Genomic DNA, 26,647 nt, shown 5'->3' with positions numbered 1-26,647 from the left:
ATCGATTGGGAATCGATAGCTGATCGGTCATTGATGGCGCAGACCAATTAACCAGATCAAAAACAAAATGGCAGGTCTCCTTAATTTCATTTATCCGCCTTTAACTAGGTGCTGCGATGGATCAGATCCTGTAGGGACTTAAAAGAGTGATTATTCAGCCTGATCTGTACTTACACATGCATTGATTTATTTATTTATTTTTGAGAAAAATAAGGTTTTGCACAAAATATTATTCAACGCTCTCATAAAACGTAACGTCTTCCTCTTGTGAAAAATGAACCTTAATATTTCTCTAATAAGGACCAGAGTCAGTGCTGCTGTTTCTTATTCAAAAGTGACTTTTTAATGACCTCAGTGGACTTGATGGTATTTTTCAATCTATGGCAACATGGTTAAATGGGACAATAAGGACAGTGGATGTTATTCCTCTGCAGTACAGTAGGTGTAACAGATTACATCCACACAGTGGAACAGTATCATGTCCACATGCTGTTTTGTTGGTGCAGGTAAAAAAAAAAAAAAAAAAAAAAAAAAGCTGCCACTTGGATGCCTGGCATGAAATGACCCCCAGATATAAAGCCCTGTGTGATCTTTGAAGTAGACTTTCTGGAGCCCAGTAATAAAAAAAAGTGCGCCCTCGTGCCCTTCATCCGCTCTCTAGCAGATGCAATTAATAGCGCGTCGCGTTAATTACACCTTCCTTTTTATTTAGGTGACTTGGAATTTCCCATTAGGCTCCCAGGGAAGAAAAAACTGCAGTGTTGTGGTGCTGAGCTGAGCTGAGCTGTGAGGACGCTGAGGGGATTTAGTCGGTGCTCTAGCGCCATCTAGCGACACCAGCGTCACCCGAGGGTGAGTCCACGCTGTCGCGTCATTCATTGTGTTGTTGGGGAGTGTGTGAGGGTTGAGTCAAAAAATGAAGAAGAACATAGTCAAATCCATGCTAAATTATCATCTGACTACAGACATGATGTGTAATATAAGTACAGTTTTGTGGTTTTAGGGAGTTGCTGTGGAGACATTTAGTAATAATATAATAAATGTGAGAAAGATAATAGAGGCCTACAGATAGTTAATGAGCATGAATATCAAACAAATATAAAAATATATTAAAATACCATCAAAGAGGCCTACAGTAAGATCAGACTCTTGCTTCTCAGTACCTACTTATACACACACTACTGCCAGTTCTTGAGGACTTTATGGAAATATTATAGGGTTGTTTCATAGGTAAGATGTTTACCATTTTCATATTAATTACTTTTTTGTTGTTTTTCTTGACTCAACTAGTGCTTAGACAATTAATCAATCAATCCATTAGTTGACAGACAGAAAACTGTTCAACCACATGGAATTTGTTTTCTCAGTGAAATTACACTTTCAACAATCTGCTTTTTTTTCATTTAAGAGAAATAAAAGAAAGTGTTTTATTACACCTTCTTTCACTTTTTATTGAAGAAAGTGTAAAAGTGTAAAACCTGACAAATAAAACATTTTACATACAGTAAAAATATGAAAAAAAGCTTATGGTTATATAAACTATATATAACTAATGGTCATATAAAAATAACAAAAAGGTCATATAGTATGCAGTTCAATCTTTGTCATGTCATGATAGTTCCTGTTTTCGTGGTTTTCTACAAACTGTCACTGACTTTTAGTCACGTAGGGGGAAGTATTTCCTGTTCACTTCAATGTGGACGCAGACACACACACAGTTTTCAGAATGAGGTGGTCAAAGTCCACAAAGTGTATTATGCTTAAATTTGACTTTGTTGAAGTATTGGCAGTATCACCCAAGATTTACCTAATTATCACTGAATTTTCATTGAAAACATCTATGAAGTGTCTGAAAGTCCTACTGATACATTCATTTCAACAAACGTATAATAATATGTCATGTTGACAACAGTTTGCAATACCACTTTTACAGTTATTGGATGTTTCAACTGATATTGAGTGTGTTTACATGTGCACTAGTCTACTGGTTTTGATCATATTTGGGATATGGTGTTTACATGGAACATGAAAAAGCTGTTTTTTCATGTCCTTGTATACATGATTATAACAGTATCCAGGTTTTTGCCTGTAAGTGTGTCATGATTTCTTACCATCTCAGCTGCTATGAGACGGTTCAGAAACCTGGATGAAGTCTTTACATGCCACAGTATCCTGGTTTCTATTTGAGTACTCCAGGTAGTATATCCAGGTTTCTCAAAACCAGGTTAAGCTGTTCACATGTGCAAAACATAACCAGGATACTCCAAAACCTGATCATAACCAGGATACTAGTGTACATGTAAATACACTCAGTGACTTATTGCCCTCCGAAACTAAAGTAGATCAAAAAAGCAAAAATGTCAGACATTTGCTGGTTTCAGCCGCTCAGATGTGAGGACTTTCTGTTCGTCTCTGTTTTACATCATTGTAAATAGAGTATATTTGTGGTTTTGGACTGTTGGTTGGACAAAACAAGCAGTAGTCCCTTTTCACTAAAGATATTTTGACATGTCACAGTAAGAACAGCACAGGTGTAACAATAAAATGAATGATGGCTGACTTCCATTTAGATGCTTACTGGGACACTTGAACAGAAAAGAGCCATCATGAATGTTATTAATAACACCTGTGACTTTCCTATTATGACAAGTTAAAATGTCAGCTGTAAAGAAAAAAAAAACAGAGAGAGAGAGAGTGAGAACTTGTGATGGGCATTTTTCATGATTTTGTGCCTTTTTCATCAACCAAACAATTAATCACAAGAATAATGGACAGATTAACTGACAATCCTCATTAGTTGCAGCTGTAGACTCACCAATAAAAAAGTAGATAACAGCAAGAAGTCTGGCAGGACACTAACCTGTATGCTGGTTTTACTTAAAAAAAAAAAAAAAATCATACTCTACAGCTCTTCCTTGCAGATTCTATCTGTTGCACGGTGCCCCTAAATATCAGTTACCAAATGTGAAAGGACATCTCAGTGTGGGAAGCCTGTTGAGGCAAGCTGGCAACATCATGGAGGGTGTCAGCTTGAACTGTTTAAAGTGTCTTTTATACCGATTTTTACCTGGTTATCAGGATTACTGTATCCTCTTCCCCTCTCTATCCCCTCCCTATCTAGCCTGCATTAAAAAGGCATCATCCATAAGTAATCCTGTTTTATTATAATGTTGGTTATTGACCACATTATCTGATCAATATGAGAGGTGGCCAATGCATCTAGCTAATAGAAACAAAGTGGGACATAGAGTATACTTCCTGGTGTCAAGACTTGGTTAAACAAACAATGCTGACTCAGCACATTCAGCCTTGTCACTAAAGGCAAACATTTTATTAGTCATTAGCAGATTCACAAAGTTGTTGGGAAAGTGACAAATTAAAGCATAATTGGACAAAAGGCAGATATATCTGTGTGTCTGCATAATGCAATATAACACTGCGTGTAACAGCATAATGTTTCAGTAGGATTTCCTGGGCTCTAATTAATTTTGAAAATGAATGTTTTTGTGACAAACTTTATTTACCCCCCAGAGATCTTAATCTAATGTCTGTGTACTAAGTTTCCCTGTCGAACATCATGTCCATCTCTGAACTGTGTGAAGATGAATCAGCCTTCTGTATCAATCACTCATTCAATCTGTCTTTCTCTCTTTGCTCGCACCACCCATCCCCCACTCCCACCCCCCCCCCCCCTTCCCGCCCCCCCACCCACACAGATAACAGTGATACAAGCTCACGAGCTGAACATAATTCTACCGTTTGACATTGTTGTTCTTCAATCTCACTCAGATGCATCGCAGCTAATTACACTTTGCACACTTAAGTACACAAACGCGTGCATGCGTTCATTTGTAAACGAGTTATTGTTTAATTATAACTTCACATGAACTTTGCTGATCAGTGGGGCGAATCGTGTCTCCCCTTCAGCGCATAATTATTCAGCCTATAATTGCTCGGCCTGTTTGTGAAACATGCTCATCTCTCAGCAAGGCCATCGTACACAGTTTCTGTGCCAGATCCTGTCTGCGAACGCCCAGAAGCCTCTAAATGGATCTGTTAAAGGCTGCTGAGAGACTGGTCAGGTTTGGATGGACAACAGTCAGGAGTGCAAATGAAAGAAGACAATTAAATCTAAAAATATTAATTTAATTAAGTTTACCTGTTGAGGTGATACTATCATAAGTGACCAAAGTTTTGCTTTCTTTGTTTAACATTAATAAATACCATAAATCTCTCACACATATGTCACAAAAAAAAAAATCAACTCAAGATACACTTACTACCTACTAGCACACTAGCTTTTTTGGGAGCTTTGGACCACATCACATGGTCTTCATCAGAGAATGGAACTGGTTCGACCTGAGCCACTCAGCTCAACTGGTGGCCAATGACAATGACACAAGGCTGAAAGCTCTGAAAAGTTAGTATGCTAGTAGCATACTCATCCCAAGGTCAAAAAAATACATTCACATTTTTTTTCAAACTTGAAAATTGAAGTTTCATGTACAGTACCAGTCAAAAGTTTGGACACACACTCTCATTCAAGGGAATGGGAAGGTGTGACTGGTACTGTACAAACAACTGCTGCATATTATCTATATTAGAACAGGATAAAAACATGAAATATTTGTCATCTTATATATGGGCACACTATCACATAAAAAGTTGAATACAAATGACTTGGATATATTACAAAAAATAAGATAAAACAAAATAAAATAAAAATAAAGAGGTGTTAAATTATGTAAGCATTATTACAATAATTAAGTTCAAAGAATTTATAGTGTTTGTTTTTCATTTGTTTCAGGAATTTAAAAACCATTAAACTATGGAAGAGACTTGAAGATTTTGTTCTATTCAATTAAACAAAGATGTCATAAGGGTTAATGTATGCAGACGATACTATATTCAATAATTCAGATGGGCAAACTCATCTTTGTAGTGCTTTAAAACTGTCTGTGTCACCGGGTTAGAGTTAGTGAGGAATCTGCTGGACTACAAAATGGCACAAAACAAGAAGAGTATGTTGTTCATCTAGAGCAGTGCAGTGGTTCCCAACACTGGTGTCCAGACCCCTCACTGGGGTCTGAAGGGTCATGAGGTGATCAAAAGAATAAAAAAGTAAAGCATATTTCTGCATTTTTGATTTTGTTTTTGTTTTCTTGTGAAATACTGGATACTTAAATCATTCAAATGAAACAACCCGAGAAGGAAAAATCACTCTTTGATTGAACTCCTCATGACTCACGTCGTCACTGAGGCCGTAACCTGCAATGAGGGCTCATAAGTAGACGTCATTTTCAGAGGTCACAAGCCAAAAACAACAAATGTCTCCAAGTTTCTGGAAGATGTTTTCTTCGCCTTTAAAAAAGACAAAAACCAAACACAAACAAGTAATGACATGGTGTAACAGGAAACAATGGGTTTTATAAGAAATCCAGTCTTTAATTTAGACAAACATCAACACTGTATCTGCACTGCTAGCATCAGATCAGGTTTGTGTCACTTGTTTACAGTAATTACATCAAGGTATCACAGTTCGACGACATGTACAAATGAAAACTGTCATCCTTGTGGATTTGGACCCGGCTAAAAGAAACGCTGCACCTCTTCCTGCTTCATAAACCTCCTATGGATTATAGTATTTAGATGGCTTTAGGTAACTCAGTGCTGACATTTTCAATATCTTTAAAAACAAAACAAAAATAATACGCTTTAGACACAACAGAGCGAGGACTGACAGCAATGTCTTCATTATTAGACTCTAAGCCGAGAAACTAGAGAAGGAACACCAAGCCACATAATGATGGGTATCACGGTGAGGCCTCCCTCAGGCAGGTCTGAGGCCTGTCGAGTCCCAGCCCGACGACGGCTCGAAGGAGGCAGACCACAGCGCTCTGCAGACATGTATCTCACTGAGGAGAAGACTATTACTGCACTGGTGGGGTGCTGCCATATTTGTCAAGGTATGTTCTGCTGTCACTCATGTGGTTTGTAGATAGAATCAAGAAAAGAAAGAATAAAGAAAGGAGGCATGGGGTAACCACATGCCGCCCCCTAACCCTTCCCCCCTGTTTACATTTTAATGCTGGATTTATTATTCAGGAACAATATTTCCATCCATATATTCCCCCCACAGATTCATCAAGCTATGTCTGTAAGCTCTTGAAAGACAAATAAAAAGCTGAACTAATTGCTGTGGATCCCCCCCTGGATATATCAGCCTCATAGAGGAGCGTGACAGCGAGAAATCAAGCCGTAGCGCAGAGCGGAAAGCCTCCATGAATCACGTTTACATCCACACACACAACAGCAGCAGCAGCGGTGGTGTTGGTGGCTGAGGAATAATCACTGGGGAGGCAGTCCAAATTAATACTTCAGCCGAGGCCGCCTCGTTCTCCGTCATTAGGGCACATTACAGGGCCACAATATACATCATTAAACCAGGCATAAACAATTCATTAAAAGGCCGTTAAGAAGACAAGCTAATGTCACTTCTCCCTGTGGTATTAATAGACTGTAAAATGGCAGAGGGTTAAGGCAAAAAGGATCATTCCGCTACTACTTTCCAGTCAGTCATCCTGACTAATGGCTTCGCTAGTTGTTGTGGATTCAGTAGACGACCCCACTCTTCTCCCAATCACACTTACACGACTCTATTTATGAAGCCTCAGCATGATACAGTAACAATTTACCTCTGTTCTGTCAGTGATGGTGTACTGTTCACCGAAACTGAGGAATAAGGGCAGATTGAATATTATCGACTCAATGCATTTCTAGCAATGTAGACATTTGGTTTTACAGTCTTACAATTCCTTATAATATCCGTGTCCTCGCAAGATCAGGAGAGGCCTGTAAAAATGAAAAGCACCCACACAGAGTCAGAGCCCGCTGTTTCAGTCATCAGCCTTCAGTTTATTTAAAATCAGGTACAAGTGAAGCACCCAGTTTTGTCATGACAGAGGCACAATCTTTTCACACAACAGTGGCCATCTTCTTCAGACCGTTCACACTGTAGCACAGGAAGCATCACTGCACACCCTACCAATAGCACAAAGGTTGACCACGCATCTGGAGTGGGAGAATAAAGAATGCAAATTCATTACACAAAAATAAGGGCCTTCCCAGTCACTCAAGGTAGGGAGCAAATACAACACAAACATTGCAAAGTGTTGAACCAAACTGCTTCATCGGTCAAACAGTGACCATTTGTGAAAGGAAACAGCAGATGTCACAATTAGAGAATAGTGTTCATTTTTAAATAGTTTACCTTAAATGAATGTTACTGGTAGTTGTTGTACACATTAAACATTTGCAGTATTTTCATTGTGTTGCTGCAGTAATTTGAGAAGTAATTGTCTCAAAAGAAACTTGAAATTACCGCCTGGATTTAGGTGGGCAACACAAATGTGGTGCACATCGTGGCTTCCAGTCAACCAGATATAATATAATTGCTTTCTGCTTCAACTACCTGATTTCCACTCACTGAAGTAACATTTGCATCATTTGAATGGGAAGGCTGGTATATGCACGGTTACTGTCACCACACCCATTCTGTTTAAAACACAACTCAGACTGAAAACAAACTATCAACATAATATATATATCGATCTCAACATAAATGCAATTTTGAAAGAAACAGTCTGGTATTTGGAGGTTTTCCATCAATTAGATTGAAGGACTGATATCTATTTGATTTCTGCCATTCAGCACAATGATCAGTCAGGGACATGTTTAGCCTAGCAAACATGTAGCACAAGGACTGGAAGAAGGGGAACTGCTAGCCATGCACCATCAAAAGCAGAAGAAATGTGCCTTTAAACAGCAACAAAGTCTTATATAGTAGAACAAGCTGTCTTCCATGCTACACATAGTCACTGTGGTTGTTTGTTAAGCAACAGCTCCAAAGCTAAATCTGTCTAAAACCACAATGTCCTCTTTTTATAGTCTACTTCTGTATGTGATCACTAAACAAAATACAACACATAAATAAGACAGCTCTGAGCTTGCTGGAAAGCTTTTATTTCTTCTGTTGACAGAGCTAGGCTCACAGTTTTCCTCTGCTTCCTTTCTTTGTGCTAAGCTAAGCTAAACATGTACTGAAAACAATGAGATGAAATTAATATCATTCCTGTCATTTGACTTTAGGTAGGAAAACGTGTTTCTCAAAAGATAATGAGTTTAAAAGGACCAGTGTGTAGGATGTAGTGGCATCTAGAAGTGAGGTTGCAGATTGCAACCAAATGAATACACCTCCCCCTCCCCGTCCAAGCATGTAGGAAAACCTACGGTAGCGGCAAAACTCGAGAAAAATGGGAAAAAAGGCCCTCTGTAGAGTCAATGTTTGGTTTGTCTGTTCTGGGCTACTGTAGAAACATGGCGGTGCAACATGGCAGGTTCTGTGGAAGGGGACCCGCTCCCTATGTAGATATAAAGGGCTCATTCTAAGGTAACAAAAACACAATGATTCTTATTTTCAGATGATCATACACTAATTAAAACATACTTATGAATATTATATTCCATTTAGGCCAAGTCTGTTCCGCTTGATGTCACTAAATTCTACACACTGCACCTTTAAATAAAATTTGCATCACACAAGGAAATATAAATAAATATTTTGCATATTAATTAACATGGCTGATATACAATATATGGCATATAAACTGGTCAAATATAGCTGTGGGACTAAAGACCAGGTTTCAGCATATCACTTTGGTTGAAGGGTGTAAAAGCAAAGCATGTCACCACAATCACATGGACATCACACCACATTCAAACAGGAGTATAAGGCACAAATATCTCTTAAATATTGACTAGTAGCGTATGCTTAAAAGAAAACTTCAAGTTTTTTCAAAAAGGAAATGCTTTTCAAACACTTCTGCCACACTGCAACAGTGGCTTCAAATATTACAAAAATTAAATAATTAAGAATAGCAATATATGTTTTCACAATCATACAATTATGGCAACATTCAACACCCAATAAGCAAATCGTTTTTTCCTTTGTCTTAGTTAAATCAGTGCTAACTGATCATTTGTGTCATGTATGTTTCTTGTTTAACACCGACAGCAGGTAAACTGACAGTCTGGTGGTACCGTCTGTAGAGTTGTCTGTTGTGCTGGTTTCTGGAGTAAAAGATATGTAAAAAAACAACAACAACAACAACAAAAATGAAATATATAACCCCTGAGATTCAGGAAAAATACTGTGGTCACATACAGTATTTACACTGTGTCATTTTAACATGCTATCCTCAGCTCAAGACAGAACTCTGTCCCATCAGTGTAACTTCATTTTGGTAGGTAAGTAATTAGATGGCTGTAGTTTAACAGCAGTGACAGACAGCTCAGTGCGAATGACAACAGAAAAAGCGTGCAACATCATGACAGCTATGTGGAAGTGGTGATAAATTTAGCATTTAGCTTTGGAGACAAAACTGTTGCTTCCATATCCTAAAAGCACAACACCCCTTTATTTCCTTAAAATTAAACAGCCAATAGAATGACTAACTAAATGAATGACATCTATAACCTCAGAATTCATAATTATCAATTGATCTTAATACCATTAACATTGTTCTGGCTAATTTAAGAACCCAACCTGAGTTTTTGCTTTAGTTGGGCAGGATAAAGTGATGAGAACCATCTAACATAACTAAATATTAAAGGGCAGATTTAAACAGATATTGACCCAAAACAGGGAAGTTAATGTGGTGACTCATTATCTCAATTACACCTCTTTTCTAATGAATATATTATGATGTATTTATATTTATTTATTATTTATATATTTATATGATTAACCAAAATACACATGCAGAACACAAATAACTTGTGATACTTGAATTAAAGGTTTACTATGCAGGATATTCCTAAAAAAACAATGTATAGACTCATAGAAAAATAATCCCTGTCAATCATCACTTATGATCCACTAGAAGTGAGTGGCTGTGTTTTTATCTGCAGAGACTCTGCTCTCTACCTGTATTTTCTTATTACCTTATTATTTTGCTGTGTTCAGGACATTTCTGGGTGTCAACCTCTGGGCATTGGGTGTGTAGCCCCCAGCCAATGACAGCGAGCAGGATGTGAGGTCGGTACTCTATAAAAACGTAGCGACTTGGTTACATTGCAGTCCCTGTCTCTCTTCTCTGCTCTCTGTCTGTGTGTCTACTTGACCGAGGGCGGGGCTAAGCTACACGTTATTTGTGCTTTAGAACGTAACCACCGTGAAACAATCAGAAAATAATGTTTTATTTATTTGATTCACTGCTTTGTTCTTGTTAGCGCTGCTCCCTCTCTTCATTCACTCTTTAGTTCGCTTGACCACCACTGCTCTCTCTCTCTCTCTCTTTCTCTCACTCTGGCGTCGTTGAGCCAAGGAGGAGGGGCAAACTTTGAATGTTGTGTTTACAAACACCAACTGAAAAATCCTGCATAGTATACCTTTAAGGTTTGAGTTGACACAATCACTGTGTGAAATAAGGCTGCATTCTCTCCTTCACTTTCACTCCTGATGCCTTTGAACACAAACTATCATGTATGATTTCATATGATTAAATCAAACTGGCTTGATGTTGATGTTTCCTTCAGAATGGAATAACAAGTCAGTGCTTTGATAGCATCTCTGATCTTCTTGCATTAAAACAGCAAATGATTACTGTACATTCTGACAAGGCACTGACCAAGGCCCTGATCTTTAATTATGTAACAAGCCATGACAACCAAATCTTATTGTAGCTTTCCCAACAGTTTCCAATAAGGGTTTATTTTCACACTTTTTTGTCCCTTTTCATCGCACTAACAAGATATTTAGGGGAGGATTGCTCACAAATGTGGCTTTGTTTTGTGATTTACATCCAGTACCAAGACATATTTCCTGGCCTTGTGTTGCTTGGCAATACATAAGTGGTGATTCATATTCTGGGAAGATGTTGCAGCTTTACTGCAACGACCCTGATTTTAAAGTGTCCAAAAAAATAACAACAAAAAATGTCTTCTATAATCCTGTGACTGGGAGTCTGTAGTTGTTTGTGTTCAGCGTGTTAATCCAAAGAACCTCCTCACCCAGTCTGACTGCTTTATTTACTGACCGCTAAAAGAAGATGTTGTCTGTGATGCAGCTGCAGGCAGTTCTGCAATCTTCTCCAGCGATCTGACCTGCCTCTTATTCGCTTTTGGGGCAGTGTCTGCTGGCGAGCACCTCCCTCCACTGACTTTCTCAGGACAGTGAGAAATGAGACGATGCTGGGGTCAGTGAGTGAAACTCTTCTTGATGGCCACATTGGGGAAGAGGCCTGACAGCTCTTGGACGACCCGCATGTCTATCTGGGAGCAGAAAGAGACGTCCAGGAGGAGAAGTCGTGGACACGACTGGAGGAGTTTCTTCAGTGAGGCAGCACTCACCAGGCGTGTACCTGTCCATTAGCACAGTCACAACAGAGATACAAACGTAAATAAAGCAATTTATTACATTTCAAGGTCTGAGTAGATCTGTCGAAATAAAGTGCACCTGCAAATTTCTGAGTAAATCAAATAAAAATTCCTCTCGAATATGTCATTTACTATGTATATTTACAACTGATACATATGTGTTGAGTCCAGACCCAAATAACGTGCTTTATGTTTATTGCTTGCTACACGTGATTTACTCTCCAGCATACAGACTGATCCAGCTTCTTTAGCACACCTGTAATGGCCACAGAACTGATACATCAGCATAGCCAGCCTGAATAACACTTGTCATGCTACTGCGCTGTCAAGCTCGTCAACTTATGCAACTGGAACTATAGTGTTAGTGCATAGCAGTTACTGCTGTGGTGAGCTGTTGCAACTTTGCTTTGTGGGCAATATTTTATTCATATTAATATTAAGCATATTATAAGGTTTCTGTTTGCAGTGAACTTGGGAGGGTTTTTTTTGTTCATTCTCTAATGCAAACTTGGCATTGAGTTTGCCACAGAAATGTCCGCTGTAAAATTATAGTTCATTTATGGCCATGCATAATCACAGATTAATGCACGAGAAACATACAAATACAATATGAATTCTCATTAATTTAACTTAACTGCTTAAGTTAACTTAACTTTAATTGGTCCTGCTTTACACCCATGCCAGCTATTATAATCACTAGTCATATTTCTATTATTATTGTTGTTGTTGTGCTTCTCTGTCTCTCTCTCCCCCTCCCTCTTTCTCTCTTAACCCAACCGGTCAAGGCAGATGGTCGCACACCTAGAACCCGGTTCTGCTCCAGGTTTTGATTTGGCGGTATATAAATAAAACTGAATTTAAACTGAATTAAAGGAGAGGATGAAAATAAATCATCTTCCAGGAACATGAAATGTACTTGTGAGCATGTAAAACCCTGTTTTGATATTGACCCTCTCACTTATTGCTGTGATGCTGGTCAGGTGTAAAAAGGGAGGCAACACTGTTGACTTGGAGTTATGACAGGGCAGTCTACACATTTTTGTGGCTTTGGCATTGTTCTTAAAGCCCTTCCTGACACTGTCCCATATTGAATAATGCTCTGTTCAACAAGAATATAAATAAAACATAAGTTAACAACTACAATTAAATCATTTATTATGGCTGTCATGAACAAATAATCAAGCATTTTGGCAAGTCCTACTTTATAACCTGTATGCTGTATCAGGTAAGAGCTTACCCAGTATATCGAGGTGCTGCAGTGATGGGCAGCTAGTGGCCAACTCTTCTACGTCTGAGTCGCAGACTGTACGGTTGGCAGTGAGGAAGAGCTTGCGCAGGCGCGGCAGGCTGCGTGCGAGGTGCTGGAAACATCCGGCGCTGCTCTGCAGTGTGGGACACCAGCCCAGGTCCAGCTCCTCCAGCATTCTGAGCACCCACAGACCAAACAGGAAAACTGGTGTGACTCAGTCTACACATCAGTCAATCGCACATTCACTGCCAGCAGATCAGTTCTGCTTTGCACTTTACTTATTTTAGATCATAGTTCGTGTCGCTTACCTGCAGCCAGAGACAAGTTCAGCCAGGCCTCGATCTGTCAGGTTTCTGCAGCGCCACAGGTCCAGTGAACACAGAGAACGGCAGCGAGCAGCCAGCATACTGGCCACAACGTCATAGTCCTCGATCTGCAGCGACAGGCAGCAGTTTAGGTCTACTTACACTCGCTCTAGCATGTGCAGCACATGTAATGCTGTTTAATGCTTCATTGTGGATCTTTGGAGGGTTCACAGCTGGGCATTCCTGTATGCACCAGCCTCCCTAAAGCTGCAGCTGATTCAGAAATGATGAATAATGGTTACTACATTGGTGTGTTGTTTTAAATGTTGCTGTGAGAAGGAATGAATCAGTGTGTCAGCCAGTAGCCATTTTTCTCTAACTGTTTTGTGTATTTTGAACAAACTTTTGAAATGTAGCGATAATAAAACGCTGATTAGCTGCATCGGCTGGTTTGAGGCACATGACCTGGCTTCCTCAGGAGAGGACAAAGCTCTAACAGGAAACATCTCCACCAGAAGAAAATAGAATAGTCTTTCAAAAACTAATTTGTATTTGCGTGGCTGTTATTGTTCTTTGGTGTTAGGTAATGTTGGCCATATTTCATCCTTTCATCCAAAGGTGAAAGTAAAAAAAAAAAAGCAATTGAACAGGCAGTGCAGGTACCTTACCAATGGAGATGACAGTATGCATAGCAACGGATAGGTATTAAAAACACTGGCTGAAACAGTCACTGTCATCATGCGTTTCTATTGCAAAGTGTTGCATAACTAATGATGACACTACCACCTTAAGAAGGAGCACAAGAGGAAACTGCCTGAAAATGTAGCATTTCCTTCCACATTTTCTCAATTGCTACATCAGTATTTGCATCAAACATCCATTCATTGGAATAGAAACTCTGCTAGTGACAAGGTGGGTGAGTGAGTCATTGTGTTGACTGAATGAGTGAGCAAATTAGACAATCTGTAAATGAGTAAACATGTGCTTGTGATGAATTTTCTTTTCTTTTTGATATATCTTTTCGAAAAATGGGCACAGGATTTGCCTAATGCCCAATCATAATCATCATGAAAAATTAAACATTTTTTAATGGGGCTCAGTTATTAATCTAATGACTGTATGTTTCAAAAAATGCTGGATTTTAACATCAACATACTTGTCTTTCCTTCAGTGTCACACCATGTACCACAGTATTACTATCTAGATTTGTGTCTGCTCCATATGTTGTATTACAGTATGTGTGTGTATCTTTTAACTGATATTTTCACTGCAATGAAAAGTGAGGCTGAAGATGAATTTCCAGGCAAGGTTGGACAATAAAGGCGTATTCTCTTCAACTGTGTTCAAAGCCACTTTCACTCTCCTCATCTATTTTACACCCAACCAGTTTATTGTTAGCAGCTCAAATACTGCAACACAACTGATGTTGGTGCCATCTTTTGGACAAGCTGCTCTGCAACAACAATAAAGGCCACATGGAAGTTTGTGTAGTTAACAGGCTGTGCTTTATTTGGACCTTTTCCTGTGTACTGGTATGTGTGTGTGTGTGTGTGTGTGTGTGTGTGTGTGTGTGTGTGTGTGTGTGTGTGTACATTCTCACCCTCACGCAGCTCCCTAGGTTGAGATGTCTCAGCTCTATGCAGAAAGTCAGGATGCTCAGAATAGCTGTTTGCTGCAGAGACAACAAGGAGAAAGACAACAAAGATGCATTTTGTTACCCAAATTATCATTGTATATAAACTGTATCCATTCCAATTTTGTAACCAGCAGTGTGGTTATATTTAAAGATTCCCTCCAGACATGTGTCAAAATATATAAAAATACTCTGCTTTGAATTATCATTTGTGTTTGATATGGTCAAACAGCCAGAAAAGATGAAACTTCACTTAAATAACTGCTGTATTGAAGCCATCCCAACAACAAAATCCCTCAAATAAACCCCCTGAACATCTTATCTAAGTGTAAATCTAAAAGATATACATTAAAAGGACAATATGTGTTTAAATAACAGCAACAGGTTCAGTCATGTCTGTCAGCGTTCCTCTAAAGTGATTTCCTGTCAACTCACTGGTGCACTCAGGTGAAACTTACTGTATTTAAGGGAATTTAATATTGTACAACATAGTTTTTACGTCTCCTCACTCAGACAAGCACAGTGAGGACAGAGACCTCTCCAGTGGCACTGCAGCTAGCATAGAAATATGGGAATTCAACACTGAGATTGCCAACACATGTACCTCAGTGGCAAGAGAAAGTGTCAGACACGAAAGCGAAAGCCTCCTGTGTCTATGCACGTGTGCTCGAGTCTGTCGCTGGCATCTATATAAACGCCTCTCTCCGGTGAGCTAGCCATTTAATTAGAGCCATGACAGGGTAATGACAGCTGAGATGTCAGGGCCTCAAACAGACACACAGCCCGCTCTGTCTGCCTCGGTATAAACAACCTGCAGCATACTGCCTGGCTCCACCGCAGAAACTCTACACTACACCCTGCCCACAACGCCACTCTGAAACATGACAAACACCGGAGAAAACACTGAGCTGCAACACAACAACACGAGCCAGTGGTTTTTACACCTCAGACAGGCCTGAACCTGAACACAGGCAGTACGTGTCTTTAAGACCCCCTGGGCTCAGAGTTGACTCAGTTCATCTTAAAAAGCAACAACAAAAGAGGATTAGCAGCACCCAGCCCAAAACATGTACCATCGAATAAGCAGCTTGCGGAGATCTTCAGTCCATGTAAACACAAATTCAAGAACATTCACCAACATTACAACAAGATGGGTTGTTTGACGAATTTGAAGTTAAATCTTTAGGATACTTTTATGCGCACCAAATTCTGTTTATTTTTTCTGTCTTTTCTTAAATCTTGTGAAAGGCTGCAGAGTTTGACCTCTTCAGGACTTTGAAAACTATTCAAATGCTTTGGTTAAACTGCTCATGCAGCTTGTGATGAACGGTCATGGGTCACAAGCTAAAAAGGTTGTGAACCAGTGGGCTAAAGCCTCAAATGGTCTGGTGTGATTTCTTCTAGTCTTCTCACAAGACCAAACATAGTATAACTTATTGATACACCAGAAATAATGCAAGCTACCGAGCAGAAACAGAGAAAGTATATATTGGTTTGTTCAAAGCAGTAAAAGATGAAGACACAACAATCTCGCCTACCATCACTAGATGAATTTGGTCTACAGAAAGTCTACAAGCAAAAAATGAAGTGATGAGAATTAAAGGAAAACAATAGTAGTAATGAGAACTGAACTGAATTTGTGGAAGAAATACATAACAAGAAAGCTTGTTCGCTTGATAAATGGACAAATGGAAATCTTGAATAACAGTGACTTTGTCAGAACCTAAGGACACTCTACTATAACTTCCTGGTGAATTAAATTAATGATGGAAAATTAGCAAAAAAATAAAAAGTGAAGAAATGTAGGCTTGCATTTCTAGAACGTAACTAAGGAACTTACAAACAGTGAGGGGAAGCATTTGGGATACAAAGATATCATTAACCAAGCAACAGTTGACCTGCTGTGTATTTGGACAGGACAGGTGTGATTGTGGTTTCCCAGATACAGTGTTGACCATGCCTACCTCTATCTTGGTACGGTAGAGCACCAGCCTACGGAGGCGTGTTAGTTTGGATATGTGCGTGAAGGCCTGCGGGTTGAGGCGGTCACAGGAGGACAGGTTGAGCTCCTGCAGCCCCGGACAAGTCTGGGAGATGACCTCCAGACAGGCTTCAGTCAGGAAGTGGCAGCAAGACAGCTCCAGGCAGACCAGGCTGAGACCACAGGTCTTCATGAAGCTGAGGAGGAGAGAGGTAGAGAGACAGGAGTGAAAGGAGAGAAAGAAAACAAGGAAATACATTCATCCCACATTAGCAACCCCCTAGTTCATTGTCTTCTGTTGTCATTTTGCACACAGTGCATTCAGGGTTAGTTCAAGTCAGTTTTTTTTTTTTCAGATTTCAGGCTAATAGAGGTAAAGAAATAAACGATGACTCACATCCCCTCACTCTAAGCAAATGTTTGTGCTTGTGAGTACTTGCTAGTTTTCCAAGGTCATTTCCCCTTTTTCTAGCACTTGTGGCGTGCTGACAGTCTGACCTGCTGAAGCCGGTCAGGGTGAGAGCTCCACGGTTGCCGGTCCAGGACAGGTTGAGCCTCTGGAGGAGGGTGCAGCGACTCTGCAGGTGTCCCAAGGAGGCGTCACTCAGCCGGGCCCAGTATGGCTGCAGACTCAGCTGGGTGTACTGCAGCGGGTCGCAGCAGTGCTGGTGCAGCAGCTTGCAGCTCTGGGCCAGACGGCAGAGGTCTGGCAGGGTCAGGTGGCTCAGTATCAGCTGGATGAGCTATGGATGGAAGATGAGGGGAGGAGAAGAGAAGAAAAAGGGAAAGGGTAAAAGCAACAAAAAGAAAGAGGAGAGACAAACATCAAACAGGTTAGATGGTAGCAGAGCACAGTATGAAATAGACAATTAAAGACTATAGTAGAACCTAGCAGAGAACAGAGAATAACAGGGTAGAGTAGAGAATGTTAATTGCGTCCCCTCTGTCAGGCAGATCTAAATAGTGGTTATCTGGGACACAAAGCAATGATAGCAGGATCAGTGCGGAGGTGAGCCGGCTTGTTCTACGCTGTGTTCCTATGCTTCTCAAAGAGAAAGAATGACTGTGCTTGTGTGAGTGTGTTTGTGTTGCAGTGAATTAACAATACACGGCGTTCAAGCGGGTATCAGCTGACAGATAATAGCTATATTGTGTTTCTGAAACAAACACACCGCAGTTGTGAGGACTGCTGTTAATGGCAGCGGTTTGGAGAGGAGATAAGAGAAGGAATATCAAGAGCACTGCCTGTGTTTTGAAGCTCTGCTAAGACAACATGATACGTCTGTACGAGATGAAAATGACTCCGTGTCCATGAGTGCACGCAAGATACAGCGTCAGAATGGGTCCAAGCCACAATGTTCATGTATTTGTGTTTAATACTATTAAATACAGCACTGCGTAAGGGTTTTAGGGCCAATGATTGTACACTTTGATTTGATATTCCAGTATTTTACACTGTATTGGTGTGATCATAACCTGCAGTGAATTCAACAATTCAGAGAATCTTGATAATGGTGTCAAATATTATTATATCAATTATTTTTAGGGGATTAGTGGACAAACAGAGGCAAGACTTGTCTGTTTCCACTTCTCATTATCAGGCTAATTAAATGTGCAGTACATGGCCTAAAACAACAGAAGATCATCAAAGCTTTAACAGCTAAAATAACAGATAACAGATCTCACGTGCTGGGTGACAGTGCTAACCACTATACCATCGTGCTGGTCACTGTATGACAATGCATTTCAAATAACTTCAGAATGGAAGGTTATGTAGTTTACAGACAGATACATCTATAAATAACGTTACTTAAGTTGATGTTGCTCCTTTTTATTCTGAAATCCAAAAAGTAGACAAACATCTGTTTTGAGCTTTTCTGGCACTGGCTTAATTACACCCACCATTTCTAAGGGTCCCAGTAGAACAGTAGGTTAGTACCACCATACTTGTGACAATGCAACAAAATGATCACTGGAGTGAAACCTTAAAGGAATAGAATTTTTTAAAATGGGCTTATTTGCTTTTTTTTTACAAAGAGTTTGATGAAAAATGTGAGTTACAAAAAGCAGATAATTTGAGATTGAATATTGATTTTTTTCCCACTTCTAACAGTAGTTTAAATTTTGAGTAAAGAGTGACAGTTGCCAGTGAGATCTGAGGACTGTCCTGAGTAAAGGGGACGTATTTTCTGACAAGATTTTTTGAATTACAGTTTCAGTGCTGTGAACAAAACAAACAAAATTCCATTCACATCTATGGTGTTGGTGTTGGCAGAAATCTCAGAGACAGACATCTCAAAACCTTGACACATAAAACCCAAACACTCTACGTATGGCTACATACTTTCTGGGACAATTGAGAAGATATGATGATGATTTTTTTGATGAAGTGACCCTGTAAAGAGTAGTTTGACATTTTGGGTAAAATGCTTTTTTTCTTTCTTGCCATGTGGTAGATGAGTAGATTGATACTGATCACGCTGTCTGTTCAATATGAAGCTGGAGCGAGGGGGCAGTTAGCTTAGCACAAAGATTAAGAGCAGGGGTAAACAGCTAGCCTTGGTCAAAAGGCTAAAAAAAAAAAAACTACCAGCACCTCTAAAGCACACTAATTAACACTTCACTGTATAACGCGTTTGTTGCCTAGCAACCTCACAGTGATGACAGCCTCAAGGCTGTAGCTTCATATTTGGCGCACAGACATGAGAACGTTATTAAACTTCTTAGCTTACTCTCTGTAAGAAAGCAAATAATCATATTTTCTCAAATGTTGTACTATTCCTTTAACACATATTTTTATACTAAAGAGACTCATTAAATCTGATGTTCAGCAGCAGTCAAAAATGTTCCCGTCTGGATTTATAGAATCACTTCTTAATAGCAAAAATAAATGTTTTCCTTTCCCCAGCCCTGAGTGATTTACAGTACACATCATCCTGGTCTGTAATCACCTCATAGGGCAGTTTGTCAAAGTAGCCGTTTCCTGTCCTCTGATGCTTGCCATCTCCTTGTCTGAATGGACCTCCCACATCAGAGAGCTCCTCCTCGCTGTCACTCAGGTCACTAATGTCGATGATGGGCATCTTATAGAGCGCCAGCATGGGCCTCTCTTTTACCCCGCGCAGGATAACAGCATCCAGCTCAGTGTAGTAGTCCAGCAGAGAGCTGTTGACCTCCAGACGCAGTAGGTTAGTGGGGAAGTTGATGTGCTTGATGTTGGGTGAAAACTGGCGTGCCTGGGGTGTCAGCACCTTGGTAGGCTCCCCTGACCACAGCACCTCCCACCTGGACAAAAGAAAGTGTATGGAATGTTGTACTGTACAGCCACAACAACATTCCTTAAAAGCTGGCCAACTAGAGTCTACGTAGACAGTTGGCTTTAATTCAAAGGGGTGAAGGTTGAGTGAAAGCAAGTGAGCACCTTCCATCTCAGATTTTCTTTCCTGAAAATATGGCTCATAGCACTTGCTTTGTGTGTTCCAGTCTACTTGTATTATTGCACACAGTATCCATTGAACCTACAGTCATTTATGACTCAACAGGGGCACCACAGTGTTTTATATATCTTATAACACCTCACCACAGTCATAATCCATCAAGATTACATACCATGACTTTTGTCTCTCACTTTTCATCTTCAGCTGCTGTCTCAGTGTTTCATGTTTTGTATGCCTCATGTACAGACACTTCCCATGGCACAATGATTTCTATAAAAAGAAGTCTTAGTGTTGAACAGCACTGTGCCTTGTTCACAACTTCAAAGATTGCTAGTTTGATAAAAAACCAGCAATGACTCATGAAGGGCGACTCACGGGCAGCAATGAACTAGCTCATTCCTGTTGTCCACACTGCTCTTTACAAAGGATTGTCAAATGTTAACATTTTGTGCAACTGGTGAAAGTCTCAGGATGTTCATTTTAATACAGGTGGTAAATCAAATTTTTTTTGTGGTACTGTTAGTAGATAAACATCTTTATTGTAGGGACACATTTAAAACATTACAATAGCTGTGAGGCGATCTGGCGATGTACTCACAGTTTCACCAGGCCAGTCAATCACATTTGAAAAGGCTTTTTTTATGTAACATGACCTTATTTTCCTACCAAGTGCCTCCTTTAAGGGTGGCCATAGGGCTGGACACACAGGTTTAAGAGAAGCAATATTTTAAAAGTATGGGTTTGTTTATTATTTTCTTTTAATTTATACAGAAGAGTACCATATACTAAATCACTAAAGAGCATAGTGAGCATGCTTATGGTTGGGAGAGTGACGTGAGCATGATTGTCAAACAGTCATTATTGCATACTGTTTTCGTTGTATTTAACCTTCAATTAACAAAGAAGTCTCTTAAGATACATCATCTCTTTTACAAAGGAGACATGACCAAAGTGGCAGCGTGAAATAGGTGTCACATACTTACTCACTGTATGTATCACAGAAAGAGATTTGTTTACTGAAAATGTGCTCAATACATGTCCAGCACTTAATTTTTTTTTTGAAAAAACTGCTATGTCCAGATCCCATTATTTACAATAAATTGTGACTCAGTTAATAATAATAGCTACTTTCAACAAGAGACAGTAACCTGCACAATGTGATTTCAGCGTTGTGCAAGATTGTATTGTGCATAAAGTGTGCCTTAATAAAGGCTTGTGACAGAGAGCTACTCTGCCAGAATATTAAAAGTTAACCCTGTTACTTCTGTACTGCGGTTCTTCAGCCAATAAAGAGTTGATCTGGTTGGTTCCACAGAAGTAACTACCTTCTGTACACATTCCTGGTGTTTTTCCCACAGCACAAGGTCATTAGAGGACACATTCATATCAGTCAGTTTAGCAATCAAATACCACTTTTACAACTGCAGTGGCAACCCTATGTTTAAATTTAAAAAAAAACATTTTGCCATGTCAAGTGAACTTGTAAAGTTTTGAATCACTGGCACATTAGACTGAGTTGATACATAACAGCACGCTGTCTTGTCTTTTATTCAATGTTGATTTCTCTCTTTGATCTGTATTTGCACCACCTGTACTGATCCCTTAGCCAGGAGTTATGTTTTTCTTTAGAGGTTTACTTGTAGAACGAGTCCCTCTAGAAATACCAGCTGAACTTCTTACTTTTAAAAGTCAATTTGTGGTCCATTACAAATACAGGTTCTACCACACGTACGGTTTTCTCTTTAGACTATAATTACAGACACTTGAGGCTTACATTTGCCCCTATTAGTTTCATTATTACATAGCAGAAACAATTCTTACATCAGTTTGTAAGAGCATAATGCAAGTAATAAACAGCGAGTGATTCAGATAATTCCTCTAATGCCACCAGGGTACCAGGCCTGGCTTCTCATCTAAAACCGTGCTTACTTACTGCATGGTTTTCTTGATGGTCTTAATTGACTAAACCTTCAAGTTAAGCAGTGAGAATGTCTGATGATGGTTTTCCAGGACAGATGATTGCCTTTACCTGACATCAGTTGGTGGGTTCTGGGAGAAAGGGTTGTGTGAGCAGGCCAAGATCTGGACGATGGCTCCAGGGTAATAAGTTTCAAGCACCTCAACTGCTGTAGGGTAGACAGGCTCCTCGAAGCCCAGCTCAATATAATCCTGGCTGTAGAAGCCTTTGGGGGTGCGGCGGAAAGGTGGCGGAGCACTGGCACATTGTTCCCACCACGTCCCATAAGCCCTGAAAACAGCTGTCTGGGTGAAGTCCCCGGAGCTGGGGTAGACGTTGGGTACCCCAGCCAGGTTCCACATGGTGTAGGACATGCTATTCTCACTGCCATAGTGGGAGCTGAAGTCCAAAACCTCCTTGGCATACTGCTCCACTTCCACACTGACCGGCAACACCGCCCGCTGGCCGGATTCCACAGCTCGCCGACTGGTCAGCGCCTCGCCACGAGTCCCACTCCTGGAGCGTCGCCGCAGACAGATATAGTAAAACATGCTCAAGAGGGTTAACATAGGGAACTCTGGGGCTGATGGGGGCAGTGGGGAGAAACGGAGGCTAGAGGGAGGAAGAGCCTCCACCTACTGGATGCACACTGCCTCAATGGCTGCGGTGTACAAAGCGCAGGCTAGCGGCCCGGCTGCATGCATGACCTGTAGGTTAGGCAGAGACAAACACACACAGTGAGAGTGAGAACAGCAACACAGCAGGGAGGAATTTGTGTCAACTATATTTTTTAGCTGAATGTAAAGTGCGATTCCTAAAATATATTAATATACAAGTCTCGTTTAGTTAAAAACAAATGTTAATCAACAGCTCCTTGTGTACTTTGAGCACTTACAGGAACACTTTCAGAAGACAAAAGCTTAGGGAGTCTGAGTGTAAATACTATACTTATAAATTTGGGAGTGCAGCTTTTAAAGCTTATTTATGGGAACATCATATAATGCTATCAATGGAATACTGTCTTACTGAGCAACCACACCTAGCATTAATGTGACTCATGGTGACACTGCATATCTACAGTTGCCACAGCTACCCATCATCAAAAGGTAGCAATGTACTGCTGCTAGTAAGGAAGCGTGTTAGCACACTTTAATCTGAATACTCCCTCCACTCCCTAATAGCTTGTACCCTGCAGGTTTTGTGACTCACTGACAGTTACTCCACATCACACACACAAACCAAGAGTGGCTCATTAACTGGCAGGATTGAACAAAACCTGCAGGATGCCAGAACTTAAAGGTCAGTATGATCCCACATGTTACACACCTTCACCACAAGTCTACAGCAATCAGCACAGGTACATAACTGGTACACCGCTAAAAAAAATTAAAAACCTTCAAAAACAAAAAACAAATAAAAAAATGCTGGTATGCATTTTTCAATTCTGCAGAATTCCATAATTAGCATCACTTCATTGAAATATGTCAAAGTTCACCAGTTATTCACACTTCAAATGAAGTAGCTATACACCTGCAGCCTGCAGTAAGCAACGCAAACTTCAATTTGTTATCCAAATGTAAACAAAAGGGCAGTCCCACCATCTATGTACAAAGCAGGACTGGAACCATTGCTATCAATCAAAAATTAGTTGGAAGGTCTTTTAAACACTGAACTAAAACCAGAGAGCAATTAAAACTAGGTTGTTACTAATGCTGTAGCATCAGTGTTTTTCTATGCATTGATATAAAACATAAGCTCTAGACATACGGTACAAACTGCACGTAGCCATTCGGGGTAACATTAGTCGGTCTATCAGTGCTACTGAGAAACTGCTACAGAGTTTAGCATTAAGTCTGTTTTGTTAAATGTTGACTGTCATCTGGCTTTCTTTATGTGCCGAGGACACTACATTGTAACTTATAAATGTAGCTGTTAACGTTAGCTAAATTATCCTAAAACCTTGACTAACTTTACAAGCATTTCTAATTTTACATGACATTAACATTAATATAAGCTAGCTGTCACTGAAAAACGCTTTTCTGAAGACAATATTGACTACTTGCGAATAACAAACCAAACAAAAACCAAAACAAAAGGCGAGCTGCCTCAGTCTGTGCTGTTAGTGTTTATGTTCAATAGCTGTTGTTAGTTAGCCAACGTTAGCTAGCTAGCCTAAAGACTAGCTGAGCTGTCACAGACTGTTAGCTTCCGTAGCCAGCTTTCCAAAACTGAGCAATCAAAGAGGACGGAGCAGAAGTTAAAATTACGGTAAACGTAGGTCGATATATCCATTCATAAGGATAAGTCCTCTTCTTTCCTCTTTCAGGATATTTCAACCACCAAACCACATTCCTGACATTTACCTTATGATGCCTTCACTTACAGTCGGACAATGCATTTCCACGCCAAGCGCACACTAGAACCAACCCTAATAATGGGAAAATAATGGTAGGAATATCGGAAATTTGTATGATATCCACGTTTTTTAGACGTTGGGTTTAAACCAAAAGTGAAATCAATAAAGGTCGTGTAATGAATTGAGGTTAAAACGATATGTTCTGTAGAACTGCTTATTTCTCCTCTTCATTACACCGCTACCGCACTAAACAGCTAAATGTGACTTAATTTTCAAAAGATTAGATAGAAGAGAAACTATGAAATGTCCATTTCCACACTGTTTGGTTCAGAAGGGTTAACTGAATATGCGGATCGTAAGACGTCTGGAATTGGATAGAGCTACGTAGGAACATTAAAAGCCACATGAGTCCGGCACAACAAATAATCAACATCCGGTCAGAGAACGTCCTTTTAAAGCAAAGCATTCTGGGGGGAGTAGTTCTTTGGGCGTTTGCTACTTAGTTTCTTATAAGTAAATTAGATAGATAGATAGATAGATAGATAGATAGATAGATAGATAGATAGATAGATAGATAGATCTTAATATAACCTGGGATTTTTTCACTTCACATAGATGTTGGACATCACTTTCTTCGCCTTCTTCTGCTTTCACTCACAATACATGATATCACATAGGGTGTAGCAGACATTGAGTTGTTTTGTTTGGTTTATAAAATTGAGTATTTTCTCAATATAGAAAATGACATCTGTGCAGTACTATAGGTACAATATGTGCAAGACTGTATCATGGGTTCATTTTACAGTTTTATTAATTAACAATAAATAAACAATACAGAATACTGACAGTTGATTACTTGCTACATTTATACATGTGTGTGTTTCTGGTTCAAAGCGGTGTGTGTGTGTGTGTGTGTGTGTGTGTGTGTGTCTGTGTCTGTGTATAAGTCAACACACTGTTGTATTTCTGGAACTCTCAAACATCAATGTCCGTATTAACCTAAAAAATCCAGTAACAGTTGAACTCCTTGATGTCATGTTGTTTCATTTCTGGCCATCTGAAAAATAATTGCTTTGTAATCAAAATTTTCATACATCTCTGACATTTAAATTACACCTCACACCTTTATAAAGACCAAGCTATATTGTAAAATACAGTAAATCCAACTTGCACCTTTGATGATGTCTTCATCTAATGTTGCATTAGTTCACAATAAATGACTGATGTGGACTGACTGCAGTACAATGATGAATTTATTTTGAACAGAAACATTAACAATTGGAATACAGCAATAATGAAACAGAGGAACAGTCTCATTCTGTGTCTTCAGGCAGCAGCAGCAGAGTGTTTTTTTGAACCAGTTGAAGAAGCACCTGATTTCACTCCTCTTCTTCCTTTTGGTCTCACTCTGGCTGATGGTTGGGTCATCCTGCTCTACAGTGATGACATGAGCTTCATTCGGTGGGCTGAGAAGAGTTGAGCTGAAACCACAGCAGTGGTTCTCTGTCAGGCCCTTCTTTCAAATTCTCACCATTCAGGACTGAAGCAACTGGAGCTTCAGCTGGAGGCATCACAGGAGGTGGAGGAGCTGAGACAGCAGCAGAGTGTCTGTCAGTCTGAGGCTGAAACAGCACACAGATCTCTGTTCATGTCTGTTCAGCACCTCTGCTGCAAACCTGTTCACCAGGAGATCTTCAGTGTCTAACCTTCTCTTGGATAGACAGGACCATGATATCTCTGATGGAGAGGGAGAAGGTGATCTTATGCAGTATGGTGTACAGAGTAGTGGAGACCTGGTCCACAATAGCATGTGTTACTCCAACAGCCACGGAGGCGGAGGCAACCAGAAGGCCTGCAGCACCTCCATCACCACCTCCTGTAGGCTGAGCAGTTTGGAGCCTGGGGCCCCCTGCTGCTGCTCCATCAGGCTCCTGGTGTATTTGTGAGCCTGGCTGATGATCGTGGGATGTCTGTTGTTTGTTTTAAAAACACTTCAGTACACCACAGAGACATCACAACCTCTGTACTGTAACTGATAATACATGTCTGTCAAATTGACCCACTGAAACTGAGGAGGGATCTGGAGTGTTTTTTCTCACCAATCAGGGGTGTAGTAGTGAGGGGAACCATAAGTACCCAGGTCCCAAACATGAGGAGGGCCCTCAAACAGCCTGGAATCAAAAGTTTAAATTTCTGTACAAGTAAACTATTACTCCCAGCTGAATTAAATAGACAGACTGTTTCTAAAGCAACATTAGAGCTGGTCCTTATAATTATCTCATAATAGAATTAT

General features: G+C 40.0%; 1 protein-coding gene across 4 annotated transcripts; it reads right to left on the bottom strand.

Annotated features, from left to right (window-relative positions):
• Nucleotides 1-6,889: 6,889 nt before the first annotated feature.
• Nucleotides 6,890-24,748, bottom strand: fbxl4 (F-box and leucine-rich repeat protein 4). 4 transcript variants are annotated; one of them, XM_067602339.1, is made up of 9 exons: nucleotides 24,362-24,748; nucleotides 22,071-22,705; nucleotides 19,556-19,889; nucleotides 17,103-17,347; nucleotides 16,588-16,801; nucleotides 14,591-14,662; nucleotides 12,994-13,118; nucleotides 12,674-12,861; nucleotides 6,890-11,420 (listed from the first exon to the last, which is right to left on the bottom strand). In XM_067602339.1, exons 2-9 carry the CDS (start codon nucleotides 22,565-22,567, stop codon nucleotides 11,257-11,259), a joined length of 1,839 nt encoding a protein of 612 aa, XP_067458440.1. In that variant the 5' UTR covers nucleotides 22,568-22,705; nucleotides 24,362-24,748; the 3' UTR covers nucleotides 6,890-11,256. The 4 variants fall into 4 exon arrangements, with proteins under 4 accessions (XP_067458440.1, XP_067458441.1, XP_067458438.1 ...); XM_067602340.1 differs by having other exon boundaries at nucleotides 22,071-22,514; nucleotides 24,266-24,372; XM_067602337.1 differs by having other exon boundaries at nucleotides 24,266-24,362.
• Nucleotides 24,749-26,647: the final 1,899 nt, after the last annotated feature.

The sequence above is a fragment of the Thunnus thynnus genome, chromosome 10 (genome assembly GCF_963924715.1).
Source record: "Thunnus thynnus chromosome 10, fThuThy2.1, whole genome shotgun sequence".
In the NCBI taxonomy this organism is placed as follows: domain Eukaryota; kingdom Metazoa; phylum Chordata; class Actinopteri; order Scombriformes; family Scombridae; genus Thunnus; species Thunnus thynnus.
The sequence above is the reverse complement of the archived record's forward strand: the minus strand, read 5'-3'. Positions and strand labels throughout refer to the sequence as shown.

What these genes read in the sequence shown, in the direction of transcription:
- fbxl4 (XM_067602339.1), bottom strand. Translation starts at nt 22,567, where the DNA reads ATGTTAACCCTCTTGAGCATGTTTTACTATATCTGTCTGCGGCGACGC. An exon ending in TTGACAAACTGCCCTATGAG is followed by an intron (nt 17,348 to 19,555) that starts GTGATTACAGAC and finishes TTCCATCCATAG; the next exon opens with CTCATCCAGCTGATACTGAG. An exon ending in ACCCTGACCGGCTTCAGCAG is followed by an intron (nt 16,802 to 17,102) that starts GTCAGACTGTCA and finishes TCTCCTCCTCAG; the next exon opens with CTTCATGAAGACCTGTGGTC.